We start from the raw sequence: 20,309 nt of genomic DNA, 5'->3' as shown, positions 1-20,309 counted from the left end.
TGGGTGGTCAGCTAGCTGTCCCCCCCTCAATTATGTCCAATTGCTGTGCCGGGGACATGCTCCCCTATCCACACCCCCCACCCGAGGGAAGAGAGAGGGAGCAGGGCCGGAGGAAAACGTGTGTTCTCAGGACTCAGATCTCGGTGGACGGAACTGGGGGCCCTCTGCTGTGAGTCCTTGGCCAAGTCACTGCTCCTCACTGTGCCTCAGTTTCCCCATCTGCAAAAAGAAGGGGCTCTGACAGATGACCTGTAAGGTCCCCTTCTCAAGGGTCTGAGTCCTTGAGAAGATACAGATACAGGGCTTGAAGCCCCAGGGCTGTTGGCAGGTTGGTTTCAGAACCGAGCCACAAGAAATCGCAACATCTCTGTCCCCAGCCTCGAGCCCTGACACGCAGGTGCTGGCAGTGGGCAGCTCTAAACTGGGAGAGGAAACCCAACACCGAGCCCTGAGCAGCAACTCCACCCTGGTCTGGAAATGGTTAACGAGGGCAGCTCCCTCCAGATACCAGCCCCTTATTCAAATGTAAGTTTTACAATAAATTTGGCATTTGGCCACCAACCTTAGATTAAAACCAGACGCTAACCACCTTCTTAGACGAAATTTTGAGCAGAGAGCTGCTGTCAGCCTCCTCGGTGCCTCCCGACCCCCACCCCGCCTGCACCCCACGCCTCCAGTGCCCCCACTCTCTGGAGCTTGGATGTGGGGCCGCAGAGCAGAGCAAACTAGGCTGAGCACAGACACGGCCAGGTTCGCCTGGGAGTTGGAACCCCTGGCTCTTCGGAGCTCTGAGGCAGAAAGCAGCCAAGCCCCTAAGGAGGCTGGGAGCTTCCAGAGTCCCAGGGACTTTGAGATTGTCCATTGTGTCAGGCTTTGACCACCTGGTCCTTTTCTGCCCCTGAGAGTAGGACTCACATGTTCTCCATCCAATAGCTTTGTCCCCGCTCTTCCTTTGGGCCCAATGATCCCATTTTTCAAAGGCTCCTGGACCTCAGAAGGTAGAGCCTCACCCTTCCCGCCCTCTGGCTTTCCCCAACTCCCAGCTGCTCTCTCACTGAGGGCGGCCCCCAGCCCCCCACCCTGAGCAGGTCTGCGGCTCCCCAGCAGGGCTGAGCCGCTATCTGGGCCTTGGCCACTGTCTCCCACTCCCTGTGTCCACTCAAGCATCCAGGGGAATCTCCTTTTTTTTTGTCACTCTCTGCCAATCCCCACGTCTCTCTCTCACCTCTCTCCCTTTTCTGTTTTTTTTTTTATTTTAATAACAACATTATTGAGCTATAATTCATATACCATTCAATCCACGCACTTCAAGTGTACAACTTAATGCCTTTTAGCACACTCGTCGCCCCCGAGTGTTAGAACATGTCCATCGCCCCCACAGAGGAGCCCTGCGCCCTTTCGCCGTCACCCCCCCCCCCCCCCCCCCGGACCCTCCCTGAACCTCTGAGCCCCTAGCAACCACCCTTCTCCTGCCTGTCTCTATGGGTTTGCCCATTCCGGACACTTCATGTAAATGGGATCACACAGCAGGTGGGCCTCTGTGAGCCGCACTGACTTCTTTCACTCAGCCGGATGCTTTCAAGGTCCACCCGCGTCCGTTGTCACACGGGTCGGCGCTGAATTCCTTTTTATCATTGAGTAATATTCCACGATATGGATATACGATACTGTGATTACTCACCAGTGGACGGGCACTGGGGTTGTTTGCACTTTTTGGGCAATTATTAATAACGCTGCTGCGAACATTTGTATACGAGTTTTTGTGTGCACGTATGTTATCATTTGTCTTGGGTGCACACCCGGGAGCGGAACGGCTGGGTCGTGTGATAACTCTATCTTTAACGTTTGAGGAACTGCCAGCCTGTTTTCCGAAGAGGTTGTACTGCTTTACATCCCACCGGCAGCGCAGGAGGGCTCCGCTGTCTCGCGTGCTTGCCAACGTTCATTCGTGCTTATCTGACTTCTGATTCCAGCCACCCTCGCGGGTGTGAAGTGGTATCTCACGGGGTTTGGATTTGCACTTCCCCGCTAGCTAATGACGTTGGGCATCTTTTTGTATGCTTATTGGTCATTTGTATATACTTTCTTTGGAGAAAGGTCTGCCGATCCTTTGCTCATGGTTAAATTGCATTATTTGACCTTTTTATTGTGGAATTCTAAGAGTTCTTCGCTTACTGTATATAAGCACCTTATCAAACAGGTGATTTAGAGATACTTTTCCCATCCTGTGGGCTGTCTTGTCACTTTCTTCATGGTGTTCACAAAACTTGTTAGTGTTGATGATATCTGATTTAGCTCTTTTCTCTTTAGCTGTCTGTGCGTTGGGTGTCCCGTGTAAGAAGAAATCATTGTCTGGACCTGGTGAGGGTCGAGTTGAGACTTCACATCTTTTTGTGAGATGAGGCATTCCTTCTTTCCTGTAATCATTCATTCAGAAATATTTTTTGAAACCAAACTTCTAGTTCAGCCCTGGAGATGCAACAGTGATAAGGCAAACCCAGTCCCCACCTTCCTGGTGTTTAGACTTGAATAGAAGAGACAGGCAGGAAGCAGGTAACCAAAACAGAAGAAGAATGACTTAGTTACAGATGTGCAGGACAGGACAGGAGCGAGGGATACTATTGCAAGGGCACCCATCCTGGTCTGGGGGCTGGAAAGTCCTCTCAGGGCAGAAAATTCAGGCTCAGACTAAAGGCTGGGTAAGCATTCACCAGGCAAAAGGGGTGCGGTGCTCCAGGCAGAAGGAACAGCATGTGCAAAGGCCCTGAGGTGGGTAGGAGCTCATGCTGTCAGGTGAGGTACATCCCTCTGGCCCACTGGTCCCTCTGCTAGGGAGTGCAGTGGCCACATGGATGCATGCAGCATGCCATGTTCTTTGGAAGGAAGAGGCTGAGGACCCCAAAGAGACCCAGATACATTATAGATGCCTCCAGGGCTCTGTGAGGTTTCTAAGGGCCATGCAGGAACCTTCCCAGCCTGCTCTAGACTCCAGACTCCAGACTCAGCTCAGGCCTGCTGAGACCTTCCTGTAGAAACCTTAGTCACTGGCCTCGGGGCTGGGAAGGGGTGGGGGTATGGTAGTCCCACGGTGGGGTAGCCCATGACTTCAGCTCCTTACATGCTGCACTGAGGCTTGTGAGGCCATGGGGCATGGATGGGGCCTCCCACGAGCCTCTCTGACCCCTCGGGCCGCACTGTCACATCCCTCCTCACCTTCCTTCCTGAGGTGTCTGCTCCTGCTCCAGACTGGTAGCTATAAAAATGTGTCAGCACCTTGGGTTTTGTTCAGAATTAATGAGGTGAAACATCCTTGGAAGGAGGAGGGGACAGTGCCTGGCAGTGGCTGAGCCCCCTTGCTCCTGCCCTGGGGACATGATCTCACGTGACTCAGCACTGGCTGGGCCTTTATAGCTCTGTAAGGAGGACCCTGGCCCCTGGAGACGGCCCAGGACAGAAGGCAGGCTCTGACGTCTCTCCACACCCTTTCGATACCTCCTTGTTCGTTCGTCCGTTCATTAATTCATTCATTCACTCACTCACTCACTCACTTACTCACTGTGAAGAGTTTACCTTGGGTCAGACCCTGCGATGGGTCGCAGAGAGAGGGGAAACAGTAAGTTCCAGTTTCTTGACTGATGAATGACCCCACACTTAGTCTATACAGTGACAGAGCTCTAGGGGGTCCAGGAAGGCTTCCTGGAGGAGAGGTGTATCCGCTGAGACCTGAAGGTGAGCCAGGGAGGAAGAGCAGTTGCAAGCCCAGGAATGGTGTGAGCAGGGTCCACGAGGGAGAAGGTGTGTATGTTCGGTGTGGGCACTGACTTCAGGGAGGCCGTGAACCTGGACAGCAGTCCTGAGATGGCTTGAGAACCCCAGTCCTGCTTCTGCCTACTGGGGTGACCCAGGTGGCCTGGCAGGCTCCATCCAACGGATAGAGCCAGAAAGGCCGTCAAGAAAAGGGCTCCATCCTTCTGTCGTGGTCACCAATGATTTGCCCAGGGCTGGACCGGGGGCCAGGGCCACCTCCTCCCTCCATTATCTCTGGCAAGTGGCTATCAAGGGTGTGGCAAGGAAAGAAAGGGCCTTCGGTTTGCAGGCAGAAGGGCTGTCACCCACTCTGTGACCCTGGGTAGGTCCTGGGCCCGCTCAGGCCTCCCTGTCTTCTGTGTAAGGCAGAGACGGCCCTGCCTGCTCCTCCCAAGGTTGCCGGGGGCCTCCTGGGAGGTGCAGCGGGAAGCCTGCCTGCGCGATCTCACCAGAGGAACCGAGCCCGCCCCTGCGCCTCGTCCCTGGTCTCCGAGTGTCCGGGACTGAGGCCAGCTTGGCTGGAGATTAAACCAGCTCTTGAGCCCCTTGCATGGGATTCTGGCTGGGGTGGGTGGGGCTGGCCTTCGGGGGAAGCCCTGGCAGCCTGGGCTCCCTTCTCTAGAGGCTGCTAGGACTGTATTTCTTGTCCTTCCTCCTCCTTTCAGTCTGCTCTTCCTTTCTTTCTTTAAATATTGTTGACCTGACTCCGTTGCTGGCCAGACCTTTGTCCTGCCCTCATGGGTCTCACAGGCTGGGCAGTCTGTACACTGCCACCTCCAGGAAGCCCCCTGGCCTGCATAGCTGGGAACTCCAGCACATACCCCAGCTCCAGAAATGCTCCTCTTGGAGGTCCTGTATACCCTAGGGCCCAGGAGAGATGCTCAGCGCCTCATGCACGAGGACCAGCTTGGGGCGCCCTTAGGGCTGCTGCATGGGCCTCAGTCCTTAAGAGCCTGGGTGCTTGCTGATCTACCGGTTCAAATCCCAGCTGCAGCCTTTCCTAGCCATGTGGCTTTGGTGTGTTGCTTAACCCCATTGCCTTAGTTTCCTCATCTGTAAAATGGGGCTAAGAGCCCTCCACCTAGGGTGGTTATGAGAGTCAAATGAGGTAGTTTCTGTAATTCCCATTTTTCAGTGAGTTCCCTGAGGCCGGGCGGGGTGCAAGTGGTCTCCCGCTGCTCCTCTGCCTACACCGGGCCTTAACCACTAGGCAGCACTCTCCCCCCTCACATGAGGTAAGAGGCTCCCTCTCAGTCTCCCCTGGTGGCACTTCAGTCCCCAGAAATGCCCCAGGCCGTGGCTGAGGACACACATTGCAGAATTCCTGCCTGAGCCCCTTTTCCCAGGGGTCTCTCAGAGGAACCCCAATCTCTCCCTGAGAGATGCGGGGGTGTGAGGGGAGGCGAAGGCTTTGCTGGCCTTTCCACGCCCCCCCCACCTCCACTTCCTTCCTCAGACTTTCCTGTCTGTAAATACTCTGCAGCTTCGATGCTCCTTTGACCAAGGCCCCGTGTTAATTTGTTAAATCCACATCAAGGTCCTGGGGACCCGTTGTTTATTTTTGCGAACGTGTTGGCAGAGATCACATTGGAGGGGAGGGGGAGGGGGAGGCTGCTGATTTGGTCGGAATAAATGCTAATTAATAATAGTTATTTATTTGGGTTGGAGCTCGCTGTGGCCCCGGGGTCAGGCGCAAACTGACTATTTGAAGCAAAAACAAATAGAGAGTGTCTCTCAACAGCTTGAGAAAGGCAGGAACGCAGAGGCTGGGTTTATTTGTCTTGGGAAGAATTTGCAGTTAATTCCCTCCAGACTATTTAGGCCCTTAAATTACACGGAATAAGAAAAACCATGGGTGCCGGGGAGAGGAGCCAGGAACACTTGATCATTTGGCTGAGAGCAGAGTTTTTAAATGTCTTTGGCCCGCAGTCAGCCAAATAAATGGTATGTGTGAAATAATTTAATGGCAGGGAACAGCGCACCAGTCATTTTTTTCCCCATTGTAATAGAATCGGGGACGAAGTGATTCTGGTTGTCAGGGGGAGAGGGCGGGGCAGGCCTCCCCCATCTGAACACGCCTCTGAGGAGCCAGGGTCAACGGAGGTGGTTTGGGGCTGTAATTTTAGGCCCAGAGCAAAGCAAAACTTTTATTGAACGAAAGGACACTTTGAGCACAGCCCGACTTGGACCGGGTGGGCCCCAGAGCTCGCTGGCCCGGAGGCTGAGACAGTATTTGTTGATGCTCTGAGCCCCAGCGTGGAGTCCCCGCGGGGACTAAGATAAACAGCCCACCACAGTACATTTCTCAGGAGGTGATTCAGGCACTTGCGGCAACAGCACATCTGCTGGGAAGCAGAGGCTGCCCTGCCCGGGAGCCCTGGCTGAGTCCAGAACTCTGGGTTCGAGTCCTGGGTCACCTCAACCCCAGGCTGCCTCTTCTCTGCCCCCTGCAGGGACTGAGACCATTTTTCCACCGTGGGCCGGGGTGACCGAGGCAGAGCTTTGTTTGCATGCACCAAGTGGCTTTCACACAAGCAATAATGCTAAGGGCAGCGAGCATCTATTGGGAAAGCGCTATGCTCTTGACGCTGAGTTAAACTCAGCTCCTCATGGGGGCTTCATGTGACCTCGGGCAAGCTTCTGTCCTTCCCAGCTCCCAGAGCTGGGGTCTTCCTTTAGAACAAAGCGGTGACCAGTGTATCCTTCCCACAGACTAGGATGGGAGGCTCAGGCATTTCCACACCGGCAAGATGACCCGAACCTGGAGACCCCTCCCTATGACGTCTCCCAGAACTGGGACCGGGAGTGTGACAGATCCCCGTGTCGCCTTGCCTGATAAGGGGCGAGGTAGATAAGGGAGAAGACCCCCCACGGAGACAGGCTCACCAGCTAAGCCCTCCACAAGACATGCACTCCAATCCCAGCGGCAGGACCTTGGGCATGCCGCTCGGAGCCTCAGTTTGCCTGTGTGTGAAATGGGCGGTGCGGCGATTCAGTGGGACGGAGTACGTGGAGCGCTGGCTGGGCCCCACGCCTGCCCACACCCACTCTCGTTGAGTGCCTTGGTGGGAACCCGGGGAGGGCTGAGTCCGCAGCCACTGCCACCGCGGAGGCCAGCTGGTGTCAAGGATGCAAGGGTCTGCAGTGGATGCTTTTGTGTGAAGGGTTTGGCTCCAAGTCACTGCACGGTTTGGCCAAAGAGCGGGGTTGTTGCTTCCGGCGCCCACTTGGCGGGGGGAGAGCTGCAAAATGGTTTTCATTTAGACGCCCTCCGTTTTTGCATTGCTCAGAAACTTCCTGAAAAAGTCTCCTTTTTTGGCTGAAATGCCTCCTGCATTGGGTGTGTGCCCAAGCAGCACTGCCTGAAGAGGGGCGGACGTCCACTCTGCAATGGTTGGTGTTCCAGAAGCTTCTGTCCCGCTTGCTCGGGCTATTGATCGCCGCCCGGTTTTCAGCACAGGGGCCCTTGTTGTTTTGGTTTAAGGTTTCTTCCCGCTCGAGGGGGTGGGGCGCGGAGGAACATTCACTGGCACCAGACATTCTCGTCCATCCTCGCCTTTCCTTGGAGGAGAGGGGTGAGGAGTGAGGATTGAGCCAGTCCAGGAGGGGAGCTGGCTCGCGTGGGGCCACTCCGTGCTCCCCACCCCTGCCTGCCCACCCCCACGTGTGTCCCATGTGTTTTGCAAGTACGAACTTCCTGCAAAGGCCGAACGTAAACTCCTGGTGATGTGTCTACACCAGGGTTCCTCGCCCGCAGCACCGCGGACATTGTGAACCAGACAATTCCTTGTTGTGGGTGTTGAAGGGACTCAGCAGCGTCCCAGCCCGTAGCCATTTCATCCTTGTCCTGATCATCCAAAATGTCCCCAGACATCGCCACATGTCTCTGGAAGGCACAGCTGCCCTCACTTGAGAACCGCTGGTCCAGACCCAGCTGTAAGGTCCTCTTTTCCCGGGGGGCCCTCCTTGGTTCCTGCCTGACACCCCCTGAAGGTCCCCCACCGCAGTCGCTAACCAGTCTCGTGGAACAGTGTGACCTCAGATTGAATCAGCCGGTCAGTAACAGTAAACCCAGCTAATCTGGAAGTTTGTTTGAAGGCAGGGATCAAGGGGTGTCCACTGCAGGACCTGGAATGTTCCACATGCTCAGCTGAGCAAATGGGCAGCCCTGTGTGAAGAACGTAGGAAACACAAGGGAATGGGTCACTAGAGAAACAAAAATACAGGTACGGACTAAAGTCCACAAGGTCGACAACATGCTCTGTTGGCCAAACTGGGCAAAACAGCCCTTCCTTGCTCCGCTGGTGGGAAGCCTCGCGGGGGAATTTGGCCACATCTAGCATCGTACTCACCTACCTGGCAACCCCACTCCCAGGGCTCTGTTCCAAATACGCACTGACAAAAATAGAGCATCCTTCTATTTTTGCATGGAGATGCATTGTGGCATCCTTTTGGTTGCAAAAGATCAGAAACACTCCCAGTGCCTGTCACTAGGACTCAGGTGGGTGATCCACCATAAGTCACACACCTGAGTGCTCTGGGGCTGTGAAAAGAACCCGACAGATTTCTGTGCACTGGATGGAGGGATCCCCGGGACACGTCGTTATGTAGGAAAATGTGAGTGCAGAACCGTCCATGGAACAGCCAAACTGATTTAAAACCTGGGTCCCTACAAGTGGAGGGAGAGAACAAGGGGAGACCGTGAGTGTGGGAAACAGTCCAAAGAGAGAGGATGAGGTTTGTTGTCCCAAATGGATCGGTATCTGGGGTATTATTAAATAAAAACGGGACAGTTGAAGCATCGGCGTATTCCGTGTGATCTCAGGCTTGTACGTGTTTTAAAGTTTTGTTGTTTTTTTTTTTTTTATCTTTTTTATTTTTTAATTTTTTATTTATTTATTCATTTTTTTTATTCTTTATTTATTTATTCATTTTAGAGAGGAGAGAGAGAGAGACAGAGAGAGACAGAGAGGAGAGATAGGGGGGAGGAGCTGGAAGCATCAACTCCCATATGTGCCTTGACCAGGCAAGCCCAGGGTTTCGAACCGGCGACCTCAGCATTTCCAGGTCGACGCTTTATCCACTGCGCCACCACAGGTCAGGCCTTGTACGTGTTTTAAACGCACATTTTGTAAAGCGCAGGGAGTGGAGGTGGGATGAGGGAAGTATTGGGTCTTACTTTATACCCTTCTGTGTTGTGTGAATCTGTTACTGTAACAAGCTGTGGCATTACTTTGTTATTAAAATATACATTTTTAATAAGAAAATCAGATACACCAGAAAGTGCTAAGCTGGGCTGGGCTGGTTCTAAGTGCCAGGTGAGCACAGTGGAGTGTGTGTATGTGTGTGTGTGTGTGCGCGCGCGTGTGTGTGTGTAGGGGGTTCATGTGGACCCAGGTGGTCAGGGGAGGACTGGGCAGTGAGCTGGACCCTGGGGGATGAAAGTTCAGCTTTTCTGCCCCTGGGGAAAATTTAAACGTCGAAATAGTAGCTGAACACCCTCCTTCCTTCCCCTCTGTACCTGGGAGTGACAGGGATAACAGCCCTGTGTGTAGGATTCCTACGTGCACTCAGTGATCTGTGCGTGCTGAAGAGCCTGCGTGTAGTGGGCCCTTTGCACTGTGATGCTTACTGCTGTTTATTGTGTGCCATTGTAACCAAACAAGAAATATCAACAGAGGGCTTACCACTGAGCCACACCCGAGAGCAGGGACCAGGTGCTAAGGACACTCAGGTGTCTCCTGGACCCTCCCTGGCCAGGTCATTTGTTCCTCGGGGCAGCAGGTGCTTGTCCCCGGGCTCCATGGGATACAGGATAGGGGGCCTGGCTGCTTTTGTTCCCCATTTTATTCCTGGGCCCTGGCACTGAGCCTGCCAGGAAGAGGGTGCTCAGTGAATATGTGTGGAAGAATGAACAAATGGATGAATCAACAAAGGCGTGAAGTGGGGCGCTCCTGCTCTTGGGGCTGGACCATCCATCTGTAGAGGGAGACCCAAGTGAAGAGTTCAGTGCAAACTGCTGAGTAGGTGTCTGAGTGACTTTGTTGGAGCCACCAGGTGCAGGAGCGGTGGCCTGCAGGCCTTGCCGGCACCCATCGCTGGCCTTTCTTTGCCCTGCTGACCCTTGGGGCTCCTTCCCCGCAGGTGAGTGTCCCAGTCCTGGGCGCGGCGGCGCCACCAAGCGGAAGAAGAAGCAGCGGCGGAACCGCACCACGTTCAACAGCAGCCAACTGCAGGCCCTGGAACGCGTGTTTGAGCGCACGCACTACCCCGACGCCTTCGTGCGCGAGGAGCTGGCCCGGCGCGTCAACCTCAGCGAGGCGCGCGTCCAGGTGAGCGCTGCCCATCCCTGGGCTTCCGTAGGGCTGTGCCGCCACCATTCACTCGGGGTTAGGGAGTTGCCAAAGAGGTGAGGTGCTTAAGAGCAGGAACATCTGAGGCCAGGAGGGTTGAGGTTCAAATCCAAGCCGTGTGACCTGGAGCAGGTTACTCAACCTCTCTGTGCCTTTGGTGCCTCCCTGTAAAATGAGGGTCACGTTGGTCTATTGTATAGGGTTCTTCTGAGAACCAAAGGAATTAATATATTGTGTATTTGTGCAGTGCCTGCCACAGAGGGTTTTGGTAAAATAACAGCCACTTTAAAGTGCTGGGTTCACTCTGTTCCAGCTCCGAGCCGCGCGCTCAGTGTGCCCCTCTCTCGTGATGACCTCACCAGAGCTAAGTGCACATTTATTCATCCTTTCACTCATTCACGTGCTCATTCTCCACCGCACGCGTACCCAGCGGGAGGCACCATCTATCACTCCCATCTGACAGATGAGGATACTGAGGCTCAGGCAGGTGAAGCTGCTGGTCCAGGCTGTCGGCAGAGCAGGCACACACTGCGTCCCAAAGGACGCTGGTCCCCGTCGCAGCCCTCTGCACCCTGCTCACCACCTCCGCCCGCCCCCAGGTCTGGTTTCAGAACCGCCGGGCCAAGTTCCGCCGGAACGAGCGGGCCATGCTAGCCAACCGCTCCGCCTCGCTGCTCAAGTCCTACAGCCAGGAGGCCGCCGTCGAGCAGCCCGTGGCTCCCCGGCCCACCGCCCTGAGCCCAGATTATCTCTCCTGGACAGCCTCGTCTCCCTACAGGTGAGAGCCGGAACCCTCTCAGCTCAGGAGGGGCCGCGGCCAGGGGGTCCCCTGGGGCACGTTAGGGCCCGGGAGCTCCTCAGACCTGGGGTCCACCAAGTGGTAGCCGAGCAACGGTGTGAATGTTGGGATCCTTGAGTGTGCACGTGTGGGTGTTGGTGTACGTGTGTGTGTTACATGAGTGTGAGCATGTATGCACATGAGTGTGTGCATTTCCACATCAGTGTGTATACGTGGTTGTGAGTGTGCGCACGTGCTTGTGAGTGCACGAGAGTGTGCGTGTGCACGCTCAGACGCGCACATGAGTGTGCACGGGAGGGAGTGTGTGGCCGTGAGAAGGGGAGGCCTGTCTGGAGGGAAAAGAGCCCACGTCCCTCAGGCGGTTGAAACCCTGCAGGATTTCTAGGCTGGTGAGGGGGCCCAGTACCCTGTGTTTCCCCCCTGGCCAGAAACAGGGTGGGAGGGCTGAGAGGATGTCCTCCCTGTCCTCCTGGGGACCGCTGGTGCCCAGGGCCAAGCTCTAGGGCAGTGTTCCCTGGTCAAAGCTGTAAAAAGGCTCCCCGGAGTGAGACGGAAGGGGGTGGGGGTGCTGGGGAGCTGGGTTTCTGTTCCCCACAACTCCAGGGGGCGCCACCCACCCCTTAGTCTGGGAGCGGCTGTGCAGGAGCCCTGGTCTGGAAGGTGAGATCCAGCAAGTTGGCTTGTGGGATCGGAGTCCTAGTGATGCTTAGTGACGTCCTAGTGTTGCCTGACATCTCTCCCAACTCCCTCCCTGCCCTGTCCTTACCTGGGGCACGAGAATCACCAAGAGGCATCCTTAAGGACAGGGGTGGTCATTCACCTTCATCCTGCTGCTCACCAGGCCCCACACAGGTGCTGAGGTGAACAGAACCCAGGCTCTGCTCACAGGAAGCTCCTGGTCTAGCGAGAAATGTCCACAAACCCACAGGGGTGGCTCCATGTCCCAGTGCTGGTCATGGGCGCTTCTGACTCCTTCCCAGACCCTGCAGCCCTGGTCACCCCACCCCGCCCCCTGGGGGCAGGCTTCCCAGGAGAGCAAGCTTTGATAGGAGGCAGGAAGGCCAGAGGCTGGGGTCCCCGGCCTGACAGCCAGAAGTGCCCTGGGCAGCACGCCAGCTATTACAGACATATCCTTGTGCTTCCTGTCGCCCCCAGTACGGTGCCGCCTTACAGCCCCGGAGGCTCGAGCCCCGCTGCCCCAGGGGTCAATATGGCCAACAGCATCGCCAGCCTCCGCCTCAAGGCCAAGGAGTTCAGCCTGCATCACAGCCAGGTGCCCACAGTGAACTGACAGCCTGCTCCCTTGGGGCCCAGCTGCCTCCCCGGTCTACGACAACGGAAGGGGCAGACGCGCAGGAAAGGGACAGGACAGCCTCCGGCCCCCTGGACGGTCTGGGGGGCTCTCCTGGCCCTTCTCTCCAGCTCAGACTCCTGGGCCCGGAAGGCTGCGGAGACGCCCGAAGACCAGCTCAGCCCCTTGTCCACGGTCGCTGGGGAGCCTCGGAGGGCTGGGCTGGAAGGCGGAGCAGGAGCTTGCCAAGGACCTCACTTACTTTGTGTATTGAAACCAAATAGCTTTTGTCTTTAAGAAATAAAAAGTTGTTTAAGCCCAAAAAGGTTGTGGGAGGGCAGATATGGGTGGCAGACCGACTGGGGGCCAGCCTTCAGGGGCCCCGCTCTGGTCCGCCCCAGCCACGGGACGGCCCAGGACCCTCTGGGACTGGCAGCTGCCCCCATCTCTGTTTTCCTCTGGATAAAGTCACCGGGCAAAGCCTCAGGCCCCACAGACATCCAGGTGTCTAAGTGACTCTGAGCAGGAGGACCCCTCCCCTGTCAGGTCAGGGAGGGCCGCTCAAGCCCTTTGGCAAGGGGCAGGGGGGTGACCACAGACGGGCCAGATGCTGAAATTAAATTTTTTGCTTCAGGGCACACAGAAAGCACGGGACCCCTCTGAGCATTTGACGGTCAAAGGGCCTGCACAGATGGCCCACAAAGTGGGGGTGCAGAGTGGGGGTCCCAGGCAGACTTATAGGACAGAGTGGTCATGACAGCCAAAGCCACCAGGAGGCCTTCTCTTAAGTCCCCCACTCAGCTTTTTGCAGATGGTAACTGGGGGTGAGAGAGGACACCTGTGCCACCAGCAAGTGACAGCAATTATGAGGAGCTGCGAAAACTCTGGGGAGAGGGGAGTGGTCCCGAAGCCAGCCCCTCTCCACCTGGCCCTCTGCCACCCCTTCTGAGGGGCACACCCTCCCGGGAAGTTAAAGTCCCTTCTGCAATCTCAAACAACTCCCAGGAGGTAGGACAGCACTCCCTGACCCCAGAGGGTACAGAGAGGATCAGCCTCTCTGGATGGGTGGCCCTCACCGTGACATAGTGGGGTCGATATTCTACAATCTGCAGCCACACTGCCTCAGAGTGCCCCCAAAGTGCCAACGTCCCCACCCCCACAGGCTGTCTAGAGATGACCTCACACAGGTCAAAGCCAGTGGACGAGCCTTGCATGGGGGATGGTCCCCAATTTCGTTTTAGAAGTTATGGTGACTATACCCACAAGTAAGATGAGGACTCCTCCCCATTCTCCCCAATCCACCCTGTGTACTCCGCTCTGTGAAATTCCACCACGGTCCTTGTGGGTGGAGCTTGGCCCTCTTCCGGTGTACAGACGTGTGGGGACGCCGCTGCATGACGTCCTTGTGGTGGATGACTCTGGTCAGCAGGAGAGCGAGGAGCACCGATGGGGGTGACGGAGGCACAGGCTCGGGCTGAGCCGTGAGGGGGGGCATTCTGCCCAGGTCGTGAGCTGGCTCAGAACCCCCTGCCCCTGAGGGCCAGGCCAGAGCAAGGGAGAGACCTGCACCTGGACGGGGCAGTGCTCACAGCCACAGCTGTGCTCTCCCGCTCAGTCCAGCCTCGGCTCAGGTAAGTGCTTTCTGGACCTTCTCTCACCACTTACCACTGAACAACTATTATGAAACACTTGCTGTGTGCCAGGCCCCGCCCCCAGCCCTGAAGAGAATGCGGAGAACAAACATAGGGTCCCTTGCTGCAGAGGCCACACCTACCTAGCACAGGGGGCCCCAATTTGTCTAAGGTATCCAGGCAGGCTTCCCCGAGGAGGTGTCTTGGAAGGATGAAGAGTCCGCCAAACAAAGAGGGGAGGGAGAACAGTGTTTCTGGCTAAGGAAACAGCGAACGTGAAGGCAGTGGGGCAAAGCAGAAGCTGTCTCTGGGCCAGCTCCAGGGCTGCATCTCCTGGTGTGGAATGGAGAAGGGAAACGGAGGCCAGCTCAGGTGGGACTTGGTGGCCAGACCTAAAAGTGTGATGTCATCCGGTACTGGAGAGCCACCGAGGGGATTTATTTGGGGGAGGAACTTGCCCCTCGGTCTGAGTGTGGAGGCAGAGAGATTCCTGCGGAGGCCGGGCCAGACGTCCAGGCAGGAGGGGCAGCCTCCCGGACCAGATGGAGACAGAATGGGCAGATCTGGGAGGCTTCCTGGACGCAGCAGGGACAGGCGTTGATGACTGGATGATGGGCGGAGGGAGAAGATGGAGGCCAGGGGGCTGGGGGCTGGCTTAGGCACATGGAAGTTTCCTGGGAGGAGGAAGCCCTGGAAAAGAGACCAGCCTGATAGAAGTCTCTGGAAGATGCTGGTCTGCCCTTCCACCAGACATGAGCTGCAGCTGTCGTGGTCTGAGCAGGGTCCTCCCTCACAAGGAGCTCACCTCCTCTGCCCTACCTAGGGGATGTGCACCAGCAAGGGATGGTGCCCGGGGCCCAAAGCAGTGAGCCCCTGGGCATTGGAGGCAAGTGTTTCTCTCCTCCCCAGAAGCACTGATCTGGGAGCCGGTGAGTGGACGGCCAGCCCAGGCAGCTGCCAATGCTCTAGACCTCAGAGGCACGCCCAGCCTTTCTATTTGCAATCCAAAGGGAGGGTGCCATGAAGCCCGGCCAGGGTTGGGGCTGCCTGCAGCAGAGATGGGGTCACACCAGGTGGGGGGCTCCGGCTGAGGGCTGGAAGGCAGGTCCCAGGAATACCAGCTTTGGAAGGGGGGGGAGGCGGGTTCCCACAGAGGCACTGGTCCTGCCGTGGGGCAAGGTTGTCAATGTCACTTCCTCCCAAGCGCTCTAGAAAAAACAAACCAGCTTAATTGTTTACACATGTTGCTCTGGGGCGCTGAGGGCTGGGGCCGAGGGCCCTCCCTGTAAAAGAAAATATATTCAAACATTGCTGTTGTATTGCAGCCCTAATTTCAGGGCCATGTGGGAGCTTCCTGGGCACCAGTCCCAGGATATAATTTTCCATGAGGAGAAGGTACTCAAGGCCCCGTCCCAGGCTGGGAGAACTGGGAAGCCTCCCCCTGCCTGCCTATGTTTGCGAGTTTGGGAGAGAGCATTGTGTGTATCTGCTTCTTTTTCTTGTTGTTTGAAATAAAAGAATGAGAGAAGGGGCACGAGGGAAGAAGAGGGAGACGGAGAGGGAGAGATGGAAAGAAAGGTAGTCCGGTCCTTGGAAAACCCCAAATCGGAGAACTAAAGACCAGAGTTTTGCCTTGGGCAAGGCACTTCTCTGCACCTCAGTTTCTGCCTCTGTAAATGGGGACAATAATGGAAGCCACTTCATAAGGCTGTTGGCACAAGCTTCCCTCTGTTAATGGGTGCTTAGGTGTTTATGTTGGAGGAGAACAGTGAGGGCTAGAGTCTGAGGAAGTCAATATACTCCCCGTCCTGGAAGGGGGTGAGGGGCGCTGGCACTTTCCCTGCCCAGGGAGACCAGCACATGTGGTGCAGGGGCCCTGGAATCTTGGAAGCACCAATTGGGGTCCAAAGCAAAATGGTGCCTCCACTCCTGCACTTCTGCCACCCGCCCCTTGAGGGCGCTGTAGGGTCACTGTCAGGCAAAGAGCCAGGAGTACACTCCCACTCTCCCCATACAGATCACTGGGCCAGCAAGAGGCTCTTGACCCAGCCCTCTCTTGGAAGACAAAGAAGCCAGCAAAATCCCCAATCACCAGCAGGGGTCACAGCGTGAAAATCAGCACCAGCCATGCGGAAAACCTACCAACAGCCACGAAAACGTGTGCGCGCCGTCACTCAGCAATTTCATCTCCAAGCCCACTTTGAAAAATAATCCAAAACGGGGGAGGGGGGGAGGGGGAGGGGGAGGGGGACAACGTGTGCCAAGGTGTTTGTCACACATTTCCTGCGTGCGCTGTCCAAGGCCTGGGGAAACGCGAACCAAAATGTAAATCATTTAAATTCTACCGTGGCTCACATATCCCATATTTTCTGTAATCCACGTATTGCCATATTTTCTGTAATATGACTGATAAGCTGATAGAGAAACAAAACAAGCAGGCCAATGTCATAGCCTCAACTACATGAGGGGCTCTTTGAAGATTAAGAAAAAAAAGTGCTTTCTTCCCTTTTCCGTCCCCTTTGGAGCCTAGGTCAGAGCTAGATGTGTCTTCAACACCTGCTGGGAGCGAGCAGCCCCATCCCCAGCTCAGCTCGCTGTCCACCATCAGTCCTCTGGTCTCCGAGCTCTGTGGTCGGTAACTCCTCCCATATTGCAGGTGCCGGAAAGAAGGGGTTTGAGAGCTTCTTGCCTATAGCTCAACCTGAGGAGTGGGAAGGGGTTGAGCTGAGGATATGAGGAGTCAGGTGGGGAGCAGCTAGAAGTCGGAAGGACTAACAGGAGTGGTCTGATGCTAAGACAGTCCCGTGATCCCCAACCCGGGTGGCCACACTTCTGCGTGTCCCCTCTCCCTGAGTGTAGGGGGGGGGGACCTCTCACTTGCTTCTAACCAACAGAATGTGGTAGAGGTGAAGGGATTGAGCAGATGCAATTAAGGTCCCTCATCAGTTGACTTTGACTTCATCAAAAGGGAGATTACCCTGGGTGGGCCGGACCTGACCAAGTGAGCCCTTAAAAGAGGATGCAGGTGTTCCCTGAAAAAAGAGAATCAAAGCAGGGGGGTGCTCTGAGCCGGCCTTGAAGAGCAGACGCCAGTGTCCTGACCCACCAGCGGCTGGAGCGTCTCCAGGCTTACACCACGAGGAACTGAATGCTGCCTGCCATCTGAGTGAGCTTGGAAGGGGACACTGACTCCAGTGAGACCTCGGCCTGGAGGACCCCCTGTGCGGCCTTGTGGGACTCAGAGCAGAGGACCCAGTTAAGCTGTGCCCGACTCCTGACCTACAGAAGCTGCGGGATCATAAATGGTGTTGTATTAAAGCTGCTTTGTTTGTGGAAACTTGTTACACCGCATAGAAAACTAACACAGGTGCCCGTGGACCTTGGAGATCCCACCTTGAACTTGGCCTCGGTCTGCCCATGGTACCCCCAGAACCCCCAGACCCACTAGAGAGGGGCCAGGAAGCCTCTGCTCAGATGATCTGCCAGGCCATAGTAACAGCCTGCTGTCCTAACTCCTTCCAGGCCCTTCTGCACAAGCTGACGGATTAATTGCCCTAAAGCGCAGCCTTGATCATGTCCCTGCCCTGGCTAACACCTCTGATGGCTCCCCAGCCCCCCCCCGTGGAAAGTCCCATCACCTAGGCCAGGTAGCTAAGGCTCCACCTTCTAGCCTTGCTAAACCCCCGGCCCCCACCCCAGACTGTTCAGACAGTCCGACATCTCAGTCCCCTCTCCCACCACACTCCCTCCTCCCACGGTCCCCCTGCAGCAGGGCCGTCCCCACCCAGCCCTCCTGGCCAGTGAAAATCCATTCATTACAACGAGGGTTACAGTCTAGTGTCGACTTGTCCTGGACAGTCAGCGGGTGCCTCACCAGCACGTCTGGGTGTTAATGTTATCATTTTATATTTGGAAAATGGAAATTTAAACTCTATTACTTTCATAATTCAAGTTTTTATTTATTTATTTATTTATTTTTTGTATTTTTCTGAAGCTGGAAACGGGGAGAGACAGTCAGACAGACTCCCGCATGCGCCCGACCGGGATCCACCCAGCACACCCACCAGGGGCGACGCTGTGCCCACCAGGGGGCGATGCTCTGCCCCTCTGGGGCATCGCTCTGCCGTGACCAGAGCCACTCTAGCGCCTGGGGCAGAGGCCAAGGAGCCATCCCCAGCGCCCGGGGCCATCTTTGCTCCAATGGAGCCTTGGCTGCGGGAGGGGAAGAGAGAGACAGAGAGGAAGGAGAGGGGGAGGGGTGGAGAAGCAGATGGGCGCTTCTCCTGTGTGCCCTGGCCGGGAATCGAACCCGGGACTTCTGCACACCAGGCCGACGCTCTACCACTGAGCCAACCGGCCAGGGCTCATAATTGAAGTTTTTAAAAGTGAAGCCACTCAAAGTCCTGGTTGGCGCAGATACCAAGGGGAGCAACAACCACTGCCGCCCAGGTGGCCACGTGGCAGGCTCTCCCGGAGCAGGGTGGACAAGCACGACCTACCTCACTCAGCCTCTCTCTCTTGGAGATGTATAGAGTCTGTGGCTGCTGCATACATAGCTATACTATAAATAGATATTAATATGCACATATGTAAATATATTATGCACATGACACATAATATGCATATATATATTTACATAGCACAGAAAAACGGATATGCATAGTGAGAAAGTCTGGAAAGCCACAAGTCCTAGAGAATGATGATTTTCCCAGGGATGTGGGAATGTGGGTGGTCTCCATTCTTGATCTATACCTTTGTAAATTTCTCTGCTTGGGCTGAATATGGACAATCCAGGGTGGGGCAAAAGGAGCTTTACAGTTGTGAGTACACAAAAACACAGGGTTTATTCTTGCGTTGTTATTTATTAACGATTGTATTATTTTCCATCTGAACAACTGTAAGCCTCCTACTGCCCCACCCTGTATTCTTTTAAAAATCCTATCCAAATCGGAACCGCTGTTTTTGGAGGATGATATATATATATATACCACACGCCTTCAAGAGAGGCATGCCTTTTGGCCCAGCGATTTTATTTCTAGAAACATACCGCAAGGAAACGGGTGTGCACGGAGATGTATGTACGAAGATGCCCGTGAGAGCAGTCCTTACGCTGATGCAGCTGGAGAATTAATGATCCAACAATAAGGGCAGATTAAACAAACGATGAGGGTATCCGGGATGATGACAGAATGCTGGGCGCGTCTCAAATTCGTGATACCCACCCGGTGGAAAGCCCCGGGAGAGGGTGCAGGCATGTTAGTAAGGAAGGTCTCAACTCATGACAAAAGGCCAGTCCAAGGGCTGGCTGCGAGACTGAGCCCCAGAGCGCAGACGCCACCCACATCTGTGACACACTGGTGTCTCTAGTGCCGAGAAACTCTCAAAAAATATTTTTTGTTGTGGAATTCCATTATGGATGAAAACAATCACGAATCCCTCTCTCTCCACACATTGATTCCACCCACCATTCATTCACTAAACGGAAACGCTCCAGGATCCAGGTGCTCTTCCAAGAGCAGGGTACGTGGGCACCACAAGGAAAAACACAGACCCAAACCCCTGTCCCCGAGGACCTCACAGGCTACAGGGAAGATGGACAGTGAATCAGGTGAAGACAGCGCGGGGCTTCCCTCCGAAGGCAGAGATGGAAGGCTCAGCACGTGGGTGGGGCCTCTGGCTGGGGCGGGGCGTGGGCCGGAGGGGCGGATGGACGCCGGGTCCGGTTTGGGAGGCTGTTGCGCTGACACGGACCCTCATGGCACCTTGCGCGAACAAGGGTGCCAGAGCTCCAGACTGAAACAGGGCAGACTCTGCGTGGTGAGGGTCTTTTCTTCTTTGAGATTTTCTGTCGTTTCCACACCTTTTGGCATTGACCATTACACATGAGTATAATTAACAATTATTATCCAGCCTGACCTGTGGTGGCGCAGTGGATAAAGCATCGACCTGGAAATGCTGAGGTCGCCGGTTTGAAACCCTGGGCTTGCCTGGTCAAGGCACATATGGGAGTTGATGCTTCCAGCTCCTCCCCCCTCCTTTCTCCCTCTCTATCTCTCTCTCTCCCTCTCTCTCTCCTCTCTAAAAATGAATAAAAAAAATAAAAAAAATAAAAAAAAAGCCCATCCGCCTTTCGGGTTCCAATCCAAATGAGGCCTCTCCCGGGAAGCCTGCCTGGGGTTCCACCAGCCCCGACAGACACTCCAGTGGCATCCCGGGGTCCCCTGGATTTTATGTGGGAAATGGGCTCTGCCTCCCCCGGGAGTCCCCAGACTCTGTCCCTGCCTCCAGGACTGTGCAAACCAGGCCCCTTTGTCCTGTCATTTCTGCCTGTGTCACAGAAATTCATTAAAGGAGGGAGAACCGAGAGTTCCTCAGAGGGGCGCTCATGGGAGACTGGGGAGCCCAGGTGGGCAGGGCGCATCAGCCAT

General features: G+C 55.4%; 1 protein-coding gene across 1 annotated transcript in view; it reads left to right on the top strand.

Annotated features, from left to right (window-relative positions):
* Nucleotides 1–12,562, top strand: part of PRRX2 (paired related homeobox 2) — a 45,654-nt gene extending 33,092 nt beyond the window's left edge. The window contains exons 2-4 of the mRNA XM_066254625.1: nucleotides 9,952–10,139; nucleotides 10,760–10,938; nucleotides 12,115–12,562. Coding sequence (XP_066110722.1) covers nucleotides 9,952–10,139; nucleotides 10,760–10,938; nucleotides 12,115–12,250 — 503 coding nt within the window. The 3' untranslated portion in view covers nucleotides 12,251–12,562. The remainder of the gene's footprint in view (nucleotides 1–9,951; nucleotides 10,140–10,759; nucleotides 10,939–12,114) is intronic.
* The last annotated feature ends 7,747 nt before the right edge of the window (nucleotides 12,563–20,309 follow it).

The sequence above is a fragment of the Saccopteryx bilineata genome, chromosome 2 (assembly GCF_036850765.1).
Source record: "Saccopteryx bilineata isolate mSacBil1 chromosome 2, mSacBil1_pri_phased_curated, whole genome shotgun sequence".
Lineage (NCBI taxonomy): Eukaryota > Metazoa > Chordata > Mammalia > Chiroptera > Emballonuridae > Saccopteryx > Saccopteryx bilineata.
Note: the sequence above shows the minus strand (reverse complement) of the source record. Positions and strands in the feature narration are given on the sequence as shown.